The 14,328-nt window shown below is 48.5% G+C and overlaps 1 protein-coding gene across 6 annotated transcripts in view; it reads right to left on the reverse strand.

The window, feature by feature from the left end:
- Positions 1 to 11,527: 11,527 nt before the first annotated feature.
- Sdr42e1 (short chain dehydrogenase/reductase family 42E, member 1) overlaps positions 11,528 to 14,328 on the reverse strand; it is a 21,968-nt gene continuing 19,167 nt past the window's right edge. For 5 of the 6 annotated variants that reach the window (XM_004646556.2, XM_023706811.1, XM_023706814.1 and 2 more), the window contains exon 3: positions 11,528 to 14,061. In XM_004646556.2, coding sequence (XP_004646613.1) covers positions 12,948 to 14,061 — 1,114 coding nt within the window. In that variant the 3' untranslated portion in view covers positions 11,528 to 12,947. The remainder of the gene's footprint in view (positions 14,062 to 14,328) is intronic. The other variant, XM_023706815.1, reaches the window with a different exon arrangement.

The following is a 14,328-nucleotide window of genomic DNA, read 5'->3' on the forward strand; positions in this document are numbered from 1 at the left end:
TGATGATTGCTGGGGCGTCCTGACCTTCTCAGGTCCCTAAGGAGAGATTCATTAGAATGAAGATTGAACAGGATCAGGGTTGGTCCCCAAAGTCACCCCTGAGCTGCATCATCCCATACCCAATGACTTCTGGACCCTGAGCTATATGCAAACAACAAATCTTGGTTCCTTTCAGTACCTGTCATACAATTTTTTAAAACGAGCTGATGTGTGATTGGTAAACACAGTACTATCTGTCAAAATTCTAAGTGTACTTCTGAGTATGTGTTACAGAGATTTGTTTGCTCATGTATTCAAGGAAATGTGTGCACAATCATGCATGATTGTGTTGTTTGATAAACTGGCACACTAGAAACAAATGGAAACAACCAGAAATGGTTAAATCAGTTAGTGGCTTTTTTGTATTAGTGTTGTGGAATACTATACAGCCATTAAGAATTTAGGTATGCTGGGGAGAGAGCTCAGTGGCCTAACTGCCAGCCTGGCAAATGCAAGGAGCTGGGTTTGATCCCTGGTGCCATATACTGTACTGGCCTCTGGAACCCTGGGTGCCGAGTCAGCCACCAAAATGAGGTTGGTAGTGCATGCCTGTAATCCCAGTGCTGGGGAGGCTGGGACAGGAGGATCACTAGCAGTCTGAGATGATACCAAATACGTAAATAAATAAGCTTCTAAAATTTTTTAAGAAAAGCATTTAGGCATTTCCACCTTGACGGGCATACAAAGGCATAGGACAATGCTGTGATTGTAACCGAACGGAGCAAACATCTAGTGATTTTTAAGGAGCTCTAGGCTGAGGGCCACCAGCTTCCCTCGCTGAGCCTCCTCCCTTGCAGCCACAGAGCTGCCCCAAGTGAGCGCCAAGGTCGGGAGCTGGAAGCAGTGCCGGAGCTAGGCCTCCTGGCCCACAGATTCACCCTCAGATGTGGACGAGTCGGGCCCTGGCCATGGCAGGCAGGTGGGAGAGGCTGCGGAGCGCCAGGAGGAGGCAGGCTTTAACCTCTTACGAGGAGTGCGCACGGCTTAGCGAAGCTCCCAGCCAGAGCAAGGGCTTTCCCCATAGCACGCAGGGGTGGGAAGGAGCCAGGAGGCCGCCTGCCTCTGACCTCTGTCCCAAGGGCGCTGGCTCGGGCTGCCCGCGTCTGAGGCAGTGGAGCTGCCGCAGTAATCACCGTGACACCGCAAAGGTCAGTGCTCTTTCTGTGGCTATTATGGTGTCAACTGCGCTGTGAAGACCGTGATGGCCGGCATAAAAGAAGAAGCGCCTCTACCCAGGTAGGCACGCAAATGGCTTCTGTTTCGAGAAAATGAAGAGCAATATAATTATGGTGCAGTCTGCGAATGCTTTTGTTCTTAGGGTTGTACTCACTGCAATGTGAAGCTCGATGCGAATTCACCGGTATGTTTTCCATGTTGCTTGTTGAATACCAGAGTGGTCCGTGAAACATCCTCCTGCGTGCACAAGACTAACGCCAGCTTTCAAGTGTATCACTGTGCTCCGTAATTTGTACCAGCTGTCAATGAAATACATGTTTTTCTACTTGCACAATGGCTACTGGTGGTGGAATTTATTGAATTGGTCATGGTTTGCTGTGCGGCTTACTGACCTCACCTGTACTGAGCGTGTGCCAGAGGTGAACTCGTTCCTGTGTATTTTACTCTGTGTCTCCTCCAGTACCTGGGATTGAGCCTGGGCCTTCACACTGAGCTTCATCTCCACCCCTCTTTTCTCTGTTGAAAAATATATTTTGAAACATGGTCTTACTAAGTTGCTAAATTGCCCAGGTTGGCTTTAATCTTGCCATCCTCCCGCCTCGGCCGCTGAGTGCTGGGATTCCAGGCACGTGCCACCATTCCTGGCTTGTGCCTTTGCTTTTGGTCTCTGTGTCCTGAGAACTACAGCGCCGGCGTACCCTTCCACCCACTGCGCGGCAGGTTCTGTGCACTCCTCAGTCTGTCTGGTTGTTAGCTACCTACGAGAATCACCAAGAGACAGACAGAAACAAAATTTTTTAACCAGGGAACCTTCTACTGACGTTGAATGTTGGCAGGCTATTGCTGCACGTCTGTAGTGTAGGATTTGCTCCTACATTCTCCTGTACAAATACGAGGTAAGATGTTTTCCTCACAGTTCACAATAACTTCTAGTACATGTACTCCAGGAAAATGCTTAATATTTATAGATGTCTAATATATGTGGAGTGATATACAATGATCAGACAGTTTGAGAGTGAAGGAGGGTTATTATTAAAAAGTCATATAAAAAAGTCATATGATAATACAGGGATAAAATTATAAATGTTGGCCCAGTGTGGTGGTGCATACCCGTCATCCCAGAACCCAGGAGTCTGAGGCAGGGGTGTACCTATGAGTTTGAGGACAGCCTGGGCTACAAAATGAGTTCAAGGACAGCTTGAACTGCATAGTGAAACTCTATCTTAAAAAGACAAAAAAAGAGAATTGTCCTGGGCAAACTGGGCCACACAGCTACCATATTTATATCCTTGCATAATTTGTCAGCAAATGGGGAGTATGTACTAGCATGGCAGATCATCATGATGTACAATTAAGACATACAAGTAGCAGAAAAAATGGGAATATGGATAGTAGACAACAGCATGGAGAAACACAAAGCCCAAAGCCCTTACATTATATGCAAAGATAACAACAGGACTCGGGGGATACTGATAAAAGGGGTCCTTAGACTGATCTGCAGCACTTGAAATTTACATAAGAAACATTCATACATGTGGTATTTAGTTACTTTTAACTCTGTGTTAAACATCAAAACGGTTTCTCCATTGCCCATCAATGGATGAATGGGCAGTGTGAATGTGGCATATACACACAATGAAGTATCATTCATTCATTCATTCATTCATTCATTCATAAGAATGACATCCTCTCATTTCTAGCAATAGGAGTAGCTACAGAGGGCACTATAATTCATGGAATAAATCCAACACAGAAAGACAAATACTGTTTCACTCACAGGTGGGAGTTAAAAATATTGATCTCAAGGAAACAGAGTAGAAGAGAAGCTCAGCAGGGTTGGCGGAGGAGGGATGGAGAGAGGACAGTAACAGGTACAGGGCTGCTGCTGGGGAGGAGAAACAACTTCTAATATTCTTAGATCAGCAGGGCAACTATTGCTGGCAAGATTTTACAAAATAGCTTGTAGAGAAGATCTTGAGGGCCGGGCAAGTAGCTCAGCGGATTAAAGCGCCTGAAGCAGGCACAGGGGCCAGGGTTTCAATCCCTGGGCCTGCTGCACCAGCCCCACCCCTGGGGTGCACCGAGACTGCAATTGCCAAGATGGATGCAGCTTACTCTGATTTGATCACATCATGTCACACGCATGGGTTGAAATATGTGTCCATAAACATGCACAACAGCATGATCAATATGTCTCTTTGGATGGCTTTTCAGCCACTGTCATCGTTGGGGATAGATTGCCACTTTTCTCTAGCATGGTCTCTGTAACTGAAAAAAAAGCCTTCTTTTCTGTTTAAAGCTCCAAAGCATCATTGAACTGAGGTCCTAAAACCACAGTAAACCACCTAGCACCAGGTGTGTCGCCTGGAGCCAGCGAGACATTCCCACCCTCCCGTCACTGTCTGGACACCCAGCTGCACACTCCAGCGCTACGCTGCTAACTGCTTACAGAACACTCCTCCTGGCTGTCTCAAACTCGACCAGCATCTCGCCCATCTACCCCCTTACACTGCCTGCTGCCCCGCAGACCCTGCCTCCTGGAGCAGCCGTTCTTAATGAAGGATCCCTAAGAAGAGTGTCTTGCAGGATACAAAGAACATTGTGCTATTTAATCATACACCGTCTCCCTGAAAGATAGGGATGGGAGGCATTATCTCCACCTTACAGATCACGGCCATTATTATTTCCTCAAAGTCACGGTGCAAATCAGAAATGGGTCTTAAGCCTCAGGACGTTCAAGGGAGGGCAGGACCACCACTCCCAAAGGACTCTTTTCCACTTAGAACAAAAGCCTGATGGACCCCAGTGCTTAGACAGAACTTACACTCGGAAGTATGAAAGAGTTCATTTTTCTGCAGGAGATTTTAAACATCTAAGGGCAGCTGTTCCGGCTGGACTTTGCATTTCCAGTACTGTTTGTGGATAGGTTTTTATTAGGTCTGTGCTCCACGTTCCAAAGGTGTAAGCCTTCAGGGAGGCAGTATCAGTCAACGGGGATCACTTCTTAGGCTCTGCTCTCGAGACACTGATTTAGGGAGGAGACTGGCACACATGCAGCATGATCCACGCAGGTGCAGTGTAAGGCTGGGGGCAGAACCAAGTCACATATTTTTGGAGGATGCCCCCTGGGTGATTAAGCAGGCCTGTAACATGTCATACGCCTCAAAGTATAAACAGGATTTAAGCAGACCGACTCCATCTCCTGTAGCAGTCAGTGCTTACTAGAGAAACAGACTGAGGGCAAGATATAAATATAAGAATTTACAAGACGGGCTCACAACAGCCGCCGCAGAGTCAGGTGTGGAAGAGTGCAAAGGGGCTGTCTGTGTGCCGGAGATCCCGAGGATGCAATCAGAGGTCTGTGTCAGGAGGCCAAAGGCTTGGAGCCTGCAGGGGAAGGCTGAAGCGGCCGTGCTGCCAGCCAGGAGACAACGCCAAGCTGAGAAGTCGGAAGAAACAGAAGCCGCCTTCCTTCTTCCCTTCTCTTCAATTCCATTTTGGTGCCAAGCCTATCGGTTAGTGTCACTCATAACTGGGCCCTTCTGTTTTCATTTAACCCCTCAACCACACCAAGAGCTATGCCAATTCAATTTAGTCTGGCATTTCTCACTCAGGTTGATACAGTTAACTACCCTCCCGCCCCCATCATCCCTACCCTATACATGATAAAATAATGCTTTGCTGATGTAACTTATGAGTTTATGTACTGTGGTGGATTGACAACTGGTGGTTAACTAGTTACACCCAGCTGATTGAACTAGCATGGTGCTGGATGTGGGGGGCCCACCTAGGGCTGTTGCGGCGGCACAAGAGGCAGAAGTGGAGAGGAAGTAGTGCAGAGGCTGTCGGGAGCTGTTGCTTAGCTTTCAGGATATTGTCACGTTGGCTTTCCTGATGAACTTGACTGTTCTCATCATTGAAGGAGCTCAGGACCTGGTTGTCACTGAGGATGGCTATGGCTCACTTTGGGGGAGCTCTGGTTCTACTTTGAGCATTCCTTTCTGGCTCTGGAGTGGAAGATGGTACAATGCTTCTCCTCCTGGAGAAGCTTGTCACACTGGCTTTCCTGATGGGAACTCAGCTTTCCTCATTGCTGGAGGGGCTCGGGACCTCAATGCTGCTGAGGACGGCCGTGGTACCTTTGGGGGAGCTCTGGTGCTTACTTTGAGTTTTGCTTTCTGGCTCCAGTACAGATCCCTTGTAATAGGCTGAAATAAATGTGGCTCTTGTTATTTTATTTTATTTTTTTTATTGGGCAAAGCTGGCAGGGATCTGTAGCTCTTTGAGCATCGCTTCCTGGCTCAAGTGCAGGTCCTTCGGCCTGCTGGTGTTGTACAAGGGTGATGTGTTTCCACCCTAACCATATATTGTAAAAACACCTTGCTTAACAAGCTCTATCTAGGGCAAATTTTCTCCTACTGATAAGCAGCTTGCAGCTGTGTCAACAGGATGTAGTTTATTCCTAAAAAAAACTGTGGTTAACTGTTTCAGGACTGGTTAGACGCCTCCCTGTGTGGAGCATGGCTGGCCAGGCACCGGACCAGCTAATAAAGGTTCGCCAAATTCCAATCTATTCTGGCCTCAGTCTCAATTTGATTGGAACCCAGTACACCCTCAGCCTGCTAGCACAGGTCCTTCATCCCACTGGCAGACTTTCTAGCTTCCACCACTGACCTCTGGGCCTTCCCAGCACAGAGCCATGAAGTGGGCCTGCATGAGATGTTGTGGGCTCTTGACCTCCAGCTGGACTCACGGGAGGCATTGCTATGAGCTCCAGGTCTTCAGCTGGCCTCGTGCAGGACATTCCTGTGGGAACCAGGCTCTCAGTTGGAGTCTCTGGCCTTTAGTGTGTGGACAGATTTCCCGCACATTTTGTACAAGACTCTTTGGGTGACTAGTAAAAAACAATCTCACAATTAAGTGTCCTGTATTGTAGTCTTTCTCCTTGCAAAACCCCAAACTACAACATGTATCAGAAGTTACTACGTAGTGACTCATTTTTTCCCTCAAGTAAGTTTAATTGCCAGTATAGTTTGTGAGACGTTTGATCTCGAATATTGCCATGTTAAAATGAGAAACCTACCTTAAATGGGACAGTTAACTTTGAGCTCTGTATTCAAGTGGACCAGGCTCAAATCTAAGCTGTGGCCCCTTCCTGACTGGGTGACTCTGGGCAAGACACTGCAGACCTGTCTGCTCCCATCTAACCTGGAGATAATAATATACCTACCTGTTAAAGTGCTGAAAAAGTGAAGCGGATCTAAGAAATAGAGACGAGCACCCCGAGCAAGCGCTCAAGAAACAGTAGCAATTAACTGTTGAGATTGTACAGCTGAGTGATTTAGTTAACTGGGGTGATGGGTTAATGCTCCTCATTATCTTCGTATTGAAGATGTTGAGCAAAGTCCTCTGGGCCCGTAACTGTGTGTGTTCGTGGTGGTGGCTTTCCTCGAGCAACATGACAAATAATTCTCCTTAAAAGCAGTATTGCAAAATGACCCACATTAGCTATTCAGGACATTAACACTTAGGGACCTAAGCTTAGGAGCACAATAAATCCATTCTCATAACAATGTTTAAAATGCATATATTGGTTGGAAAGCATTGTACTTTTAGATCTAAAATAGGCTCCACTGGGAAACTAGAGAAAAAGATACCTAGAATATTTGCTGTGGTTAAAATCCTATGTATTAGTAATGAAGAATATTGAAATCATTTGCGTGCTTCAGTCAGCTCTGTTAAAAATAAACAGTAATGGCCAATTACTGCAGATAAATCCTTTATTGGCTGAAAGACACTTCCCCAGATCACTTTGTGCTATGTAATTTTTTTAATGGTAAGCGAGATTTGACTTTAGCGATAACTACTTAAATTTCATGACAAACATATTTTTCCTGGTGTACCCAGGTTCTATAACAGATATTTGGGCTGGGCCTGCCAATGCCCAATGGGTGACTCTCTCATTAGATTTTCCTTAGATAAATGTCACTTGTACTGAAACAGGCCCCAATCAGATGGGTTGACCAAAAAGCCCTTTGACCAAAAGACGGCTTCTCAGAGGTCTGGAAAAATCGGTGCTGGGATGCAGCATACCATCAGGCCCTGTGGAAGGGGGTAGTGGGAGAGCAACAAATCTAACTCCTTCTGTGAGTCCCTCGGGCTTCAGACACTCAGTTAAAGGTATTTAGCACCTGCTGTAGCACAGCACTGTCAGGGGACAGCCATGCAGAGTTCAGGTCTCTTACTCAGCAGCTTGCAAGAGCTGTGTGTTTGGGATCTGGCAGCAGCACCCCTCCTTGCTGACAATGAAAACACTTGCAGTGGGGGCTCCAGCCAACACAGATGCTGAACCAGAACTGCCACGAGGGGGGTTCGAGTCTGTATAAGTGTATATCCTCCATTCCTTTGTGGTGAAATATACATGACAAACCATTGGGACATTGTGAATTTTGATCCCCTCCCAGTTTGCTGGTTGTGACAGTGAAGGGACCAATTCTAAAGCTTCCTGCTTTGCCATTTGCATGAGGTCACTTCTTTGGAATTCCGATTTTTAACTTGAGCCTGGAATATTCTTATTAGGTGGAGCTGGGAGTCACAGGCTAAGAGGAAAGGATAATTAAAAATCAGCTATAATCTCAGATAAGCATCTACCTGGTGAATAAAGGTGTCCACACAGTCAACAGCCATTTATTGAGCAGTAATGGAGTTGTTCTGTGCTATCTGGATATTAAATTAAATATGGTTTCTGCCCTGCTGGGTTGTCCATTTTCTGGGGGAGAAGTCACTTTCTTAATTTTATTATAAAATGAGAATTTAACTAGACTGTTTAAAAACACAAGAGTCTAAATATACATGATTGGAATAAACACAATGCAGGTAAACCTGATTCTAGAATAGGCAGCACATCTCATTCTGGGAGAAAAACGCAGGCGGATGTCACCCGGGCGTGCAGGCAGGCCATGCTGCAGGTGGGAGGGCACCGGGTAGCAGGGCGTGACACATCGCAAAGCTCAGCTGCGCTCACCCTCACACAGACAGACGCGGTGGCTGGCGGAACCCGCCTTTCCCAGCACTGCAGTCAAAGTGCCTCAAGAAAGCAGGACAATGTGCTGACGCTCAAGGAGCACGGCAGTGGTGCAGGCGAGGACCATCTCTGCTTCACTCCTTGGCTGTGATTTAGCAGAGTCCAGGAATGCAAAACCAACATCACAGCTCAATCCCCTCCTCCTGCAGGGCAGGAGGGCCACAGCACCATACTGTCCTCCCAGTGAGGCAATCCCGGCAGGGAGAGCGTCCCTCAAGGGCCCTAGGAGAAAGGTTTAAATAGAGGACGCTGAATAGCGCATCAAGGCCAGCGTCTGCAGTCAGCATGGATTCCTTCTGCTTTGTCCCACCTGCGTGCAGCAGTCAGCCCAATCTGTTCCAAGGGCTGGGAACACGCTTTTGTCTATCCAAGGGAGTGGGCTCATCTTTGAAAGCAAGAGATGCTAGTGAATAGCGAGGAGATGAGACACAGACCGCCGGGCAGCCTGTGGGGGCACTGTCAGTCGTGGGGCCCAGGCATGCGTGTTGGGGCCGCGGCTGGGAAACCATCCGTAGGGTGCTTCTTCCTCTCTTTCTGTAAGGCCAGGCAGACTGGGGACTTGGAAAGGAAACTAAAGCAAGAGACGCCCCCACAGTTGTCAGGAAACAGGCTTGTGCGATGCCACCAATTAGGTAATTTGGTGCCAGAATCAGCTGTTTGGCTTTCCAGGAACAGGTACTGTTCGTAATGCGGTGCTGTCTGCCTCCATGACCGAAGCAGCACGGAGAGAGTCCCACCAGCGATCCAGGCCTCTCTTCCTGCACAGTTAGGACCTGACCTCCGGGCTGCGCTGCAAGGCTCCGCACTCACGCGGCTCACGCCGCTTCCTTCTCCGTGCTCCTCGGCGGCCGGCCCTGCTCACTCCCAGGTGCTCTTCGGAGGCAGCGCCCAGGGAGCTGAGCTGACCTGCATGGCTGGCGTCCAGGCTTCAGGCGCGCCCACGTGCGCAGACATGACCATCATCCTGCTGTGAGCGCCTGTGGGCTGCTCAGTCTGAGGCCGAGGGAAGGCGAGGGCAGCAGGAAACCCTAGCACCGACGGAACTCCTTCACAGCAGCCGCTCCTGACACAGGCAAGTGTTATAGTTAATTGCAGTGGCACCTAGAATAAGAAAGACCTCGCAGCTTAGCTAACCACAGCCCTGGATGTGTCTGGATGATCAACTTACTGAAGACGGAGGATCTACCCAGGGCGTGGGAGTGTGAGGCCAACAATGACGAGTTCAGAAAAGGACACAGCCGGCTTGAATTTGGGGGTTCCACCTTGAATCTGAGTGACTCCAAGTCTAGTTTTTTGAGCTGGGTCTTTATGGCTAGGGTAGGGAGACCAGTGGGATGGGCTTAGGGGAACTGAAGTGAAGGGTGCGTCAGGTTGGGGGAGCAGGAATGGCTGAGCACATGGCTGTAGCGATGTGCCCTGTGACCTGGAGGGTGGGCAAGTGTGTCCGGTCCTGCATGTTCCTGCGCTCCGGCGGCTGGGACTCAGCCCTTCCAGGAACTGGCACAGCTGGGGAGAGGTAGGTGGGGGTCAGAGCTGTCAGGCAGCACCAACCTGATTGGTAGCCTGGATGGAATAAAAGGGAAAGAAGCGCCACTTTTGCTTCTCTGGAGGAGCTCCAAGTCTGACACTGCCTTTGGACCTCTCATCTTGGGGCTTCCAGCGCAGACTCCTTCCTTCCAGTACAGCCCTTGTGCCCCCCCCACTCTGCGGGTGGCCACTGGACCTTATCTTGTAAGTCATAGATACAGGAGGCTAAATCTGTTCCTCTAGTGAGCCCCAACTCATGCAGCAGGAGCTCCCCTTCAGCCCACAGATCAGGTCCTTTCAAGTGGTCAGCATGCAGCAGAGGTGCAGAGGAAACACGAATCTCTCTCCACTCTGCCCACATGGCAGCATGTGATCACTGACGCTGTGTCATAAAAGACAGCTCAGCTTCCACCTTGCCTCCTGGATCACCTGCCGGGGGAAAACAGAGGCCACACTAGGACTTCCGGGGTGTACTGCAGATGCTTGTGTGGAGGCAACCGAGGGCTCCTGGCAGCGGCTCCTCCAGCTTCAGCCCAGACTCCAGGTGACTGCAGAAAGGGCTGACCTCATGCAATGAGTCTCATGGGAAACCAAGTAAAGCTGCCCCCACATTCTGGTACTATAGAGACCTGGGATATACTTGTGGCTTAGGGCATGGGGACGTTTTGGGGTGATTTGTTATGGTACAACAGATACCTGATCAGAAGGGGGAATTTGTGGAAACTGTTTCAAGGAGAGAGCAGATGAGTGTGTCACACGCAGGCTCATAATAAAGCCCACAGTGATGAGAAACTTCATTTAGGTAACTGATGGGGCAAAAAGTCCCAAAGCCAACAATGAACACCTTGCTATGTGCAGTATTTCTAGTAAAACAGAAAAAAAAAAAAAAAAAAAAAAAAAAAAAAAAAAAAAGGAGTAGCTACCATTCAGGATGCCACTGAAAGCATGTTCTGAAAGTCTGTGGGACTCACCAGACATTCTCTTTGTACCAATGTCCTCACATGGACATTGTAGTAGTGCATACACTGTGTCAACCTGGCTGGATGAGCTGGGCTGTTCCACACTCTGGGCTCTGGGCACCCTGCCCCGTGGAGTGGGGAAGCCCGCCCCAGAGTGACTCGGCGCACAAAGAGTATATAAAGGGCTGAGGAAGGATTCAGCATCCACTTCACTGGAGGAACTTCAGTCTTCACAGTCAGCTTGGACTTCATGTTCTGGCTTCCAGCGCAGACTCTTTGGCCTCCAACTTGGATCCTTCAGCTTTCCGTCACACTCTTCAGCTTCCTTTGCAGATTGTTCAGCCTTCGACTGCAGACCCAGAGGCCAACTGATAGAGACTTATACAACATCACTGCTGTGAGCTCCAGCCCTTGGACTGAATCCTTTAGTCTCAGGTGTGCAGACGCCCTCTGCACTCTTCCTCATCTGACTCTGCGACTGACCGTTGCAAGCTAATCTTACAATTTTTATACATTATACATCTTATGTTATATCTCTTCCTTGTATTTTATGTTTCTCTAGTAAAACCCTGACTAATACAGACATGTAATGTCACTTTTAACCTGAGGTTGTAGAGCGCTGAGAAACCCGCCCTGGAGCACTCTGAGCACTGAGATATGGGTGCACACAGAAGTCACCCCAAACTAGAGTAAGAGCTTTATGATCTAAAAGACTACAGAAAATTTTCTTGAAAACAATAACCACAGCTTCATATTTATTAACATTGAAATTTATACATTAAGAGCATCTTAACCACATCTTGTTTTACGCTCACAGGAAACCCTGTGAGACTGGTGAGTTCATGGAAGGGGGAAATCCAGCCAGTTCTGTCTACCAAGGGAGGAAAAAAGTCTGAAAGAGGCCCCAGGTACTTGGTTAAGGCTGCGCAGATAATCACAGTGGCGGGCCTCGACGGAGAGTTCAGGCTCCTCCCAGGACATCTGGGCAGCATTCATCCGGGGCTGCTCATCTGTCGGCATGCTCACGTTCTCCAGAACACCTCTAGCACAGCTGTCCACAGCAACCCATCACATCACATGCCAGGCTTGCCCTTCATGGCCTAAGAAAAAAAACATGGTATCTTTCCATTCTGGTTCTTAAAAGGCACGTAACTTGAAATTGTCCCTGTCAATCCTCAGAGTGAGCAGGCGTGCTGTTCTTGGTTCTCTCTGGAAGCTGCCTTCTCTAGAGTAAGAAGCCAAAATTCTCCCTGGCAAGAAAAGAACTGTATTAGATCTATGCTATGCTCTTTAACTAAAACGGCACCATTCATTTGACTGCCTTCCTTGGGATGTCCAGATGTTTCTTAAGCATCACTCTAGGCCAGGATGTTATGAATGTGGAGCACATATTATGGAGCCCCTGGGGGCACAACCGGATATTCCAGAAAGTTCAGGAGCAACAGCCCCTCTCAGGAGAATACTATGAGGAGGAAACCCTCATAAGGAATGCATAACTATGAATAAAAATAATGGCTAACGTGTGCTAATTAACACTGTGTGCTCTGCCTGATGTAATCTTCACAATAACCCCATGAAGCAGAGAAAGGTCTAGTGGTTTAAGTATCTGTATCTCATGTGGTCACACGGATTTCTTTATCATGAGAAGGAAGTCTATCCTGACAACTTAGGCTGTGCACAACTGTTTCCCTGCAGCAGCCGCCACCCCGAGGGCTGGTCCATTAGGAACCTGGCCAATTGTCTTCCACAGTTTCAAGCGTGTTAGCCTCTCACTGCTCCCATGATAGGTCTAGGTTCATCCAGTTCTGTACATGCAGAGTGTATGAAAAAGAACTAACTGTAGTTTTGGATTCTGAGATATTCAAGCGATTTCCTATTTAGCCAAGCCTTTGCCTACAACTCCAGATGGCTTCTGTGTATCTAGTTAAGACAGGACAGGAGAAACCCAACTTGCAAACTCGTCTATCTGTCTGTCTCCATGTTCCCAACAGGATCAGCTAGAAAGCAAAAAGTGAAGAAAAATTTAATCAAAGAACCTATTCTTATGTAGTAATTTGGAAAGCTGAAGTGTAGCACCAGATAACACCAAAGATATTTTAAAACCTGTGTTCTTGAAAGTCATTCCAGCAAGTATGATCAGGAACTTATTTCTAGCTCTTTCTTCACACTGACAGAAGCACAGTGGGTGGCAGACAGGTGAAAAGTGACAGAACCAAGAGTAAGATCAACAGCCCTCCCCAAAGAAGGAACCCTGAGTCTCCATTTCCAGGACTTCGGCCATGGCCGTGGGCTTTAAACCAGTCCACTACTTCCTGCAGGTCAAATGGCTGAGCCTCATAACCAAGCTCCTTCTTAGCTTTCTCTAGGCTGAAGTAATGTGTGACACCAGTTTTATAAACCTCGGTGCGAGTGAGGAAGGGCTGGAAGTTGTAGAGCCGGCCCAGCATGAAGTGGGACATCTCGGTCAGGAAAGCGAAGCAGTAGATCAGGGCGAGCGGCAGGCGGGTGGATGGGAATGTGTAGCCCAGGCCCTCAACCAAAGGTCGGAAGAACTCAAAGTTGTTCACGGGTTTGCCATCTGAGATGAAGTAGGGCTGCCCGGAGGCAACATGGCCCTTGGCGGCCTTTAGGGCCTCTGAGGCCAGCATGTGTGCCTGCACCAAGTTATCCACATGGACAAACTCCACCAGGCTGCTGGGGTCGCCGTACACAAATCTGAACAGGCCCCTCTCGATGTAGCTCACTATCCTGGGCAGGTGCCTTTGTTCTCCAGGCCCATAGATGCCAGCTGGCCTCAGGGCGCAGGTTCTTAAGACACCATCTCCCGTCTCTAGGGAAGAACCATTTGCCTCCAACACCTTCTTCTCTGCAATAGATTTGGTCCGGGAATAGTGATCGGGGTGCAGGTGAAGCGGCAGGTAAGGCAGGGACTCATCTCCATTTCTGATGACTTGGCCTCCAAAGACAACATTGAATGTGCTTGTGTACACCAGTCTGGGGACTCCTCGTCGCCGGCAGGCCTGCAGGACGTTGTCAGTTCCACCCACGTTGACTTCCTCAATCAGGTTCCAGTTCAGCTGCTCCCGCCCCGACATGCCGTAAGAGGCAGTGTGGAAGACACAGGCAATGTCCGCGTCCTGGAAGGCTTTCTCCACGTCAGCCAGGTGGCGGATGTCTCCACGCACCCATCTGATTCCTTGTGGGATGGTCTGGCCAGGGCTGCTGACATCAAACAGAATCACACGCACTCCTTTCCGGCTCAGAGCACAGCCCAAGCTGAAACGAGGACCACTCAAAGTCAGAGTAAGTCACCCCTACGCTGTGCCTAGACAGTGTATAAAATAAGTCACCAACCAAGATGAGGCTGAGCCACGCTTTCCTGCCTCATCCTGAGTCTCTCACTTTATAAGTTCACAAATCGTACGCCAAGTTTTTAAAATGAGCCTCATATCATAGGGATATATGTGTGCCTATGTTTATAGCAGCACAATTTGTGATAGCCAAACCTTGGAAACAACCAAGATGCCCATCACCTGAGGAATG

The sequence above is a fragment of the Octodon degus genome, unplaced genomic scaffold (genome assembly GCF_000260255.1).
Source record: "Octodon degus isolate 3935 unplaced genomic scaffold, OctDeg1.0 scaffold00271, whole genome shotgun sequence".
In the NCBI taxonomy this organism is placed as follows: Eukaryota; Metazoa; Chordata; class Mammalia; order Rodentia; family Octodontidae; genus Octodon; species Octodon degus.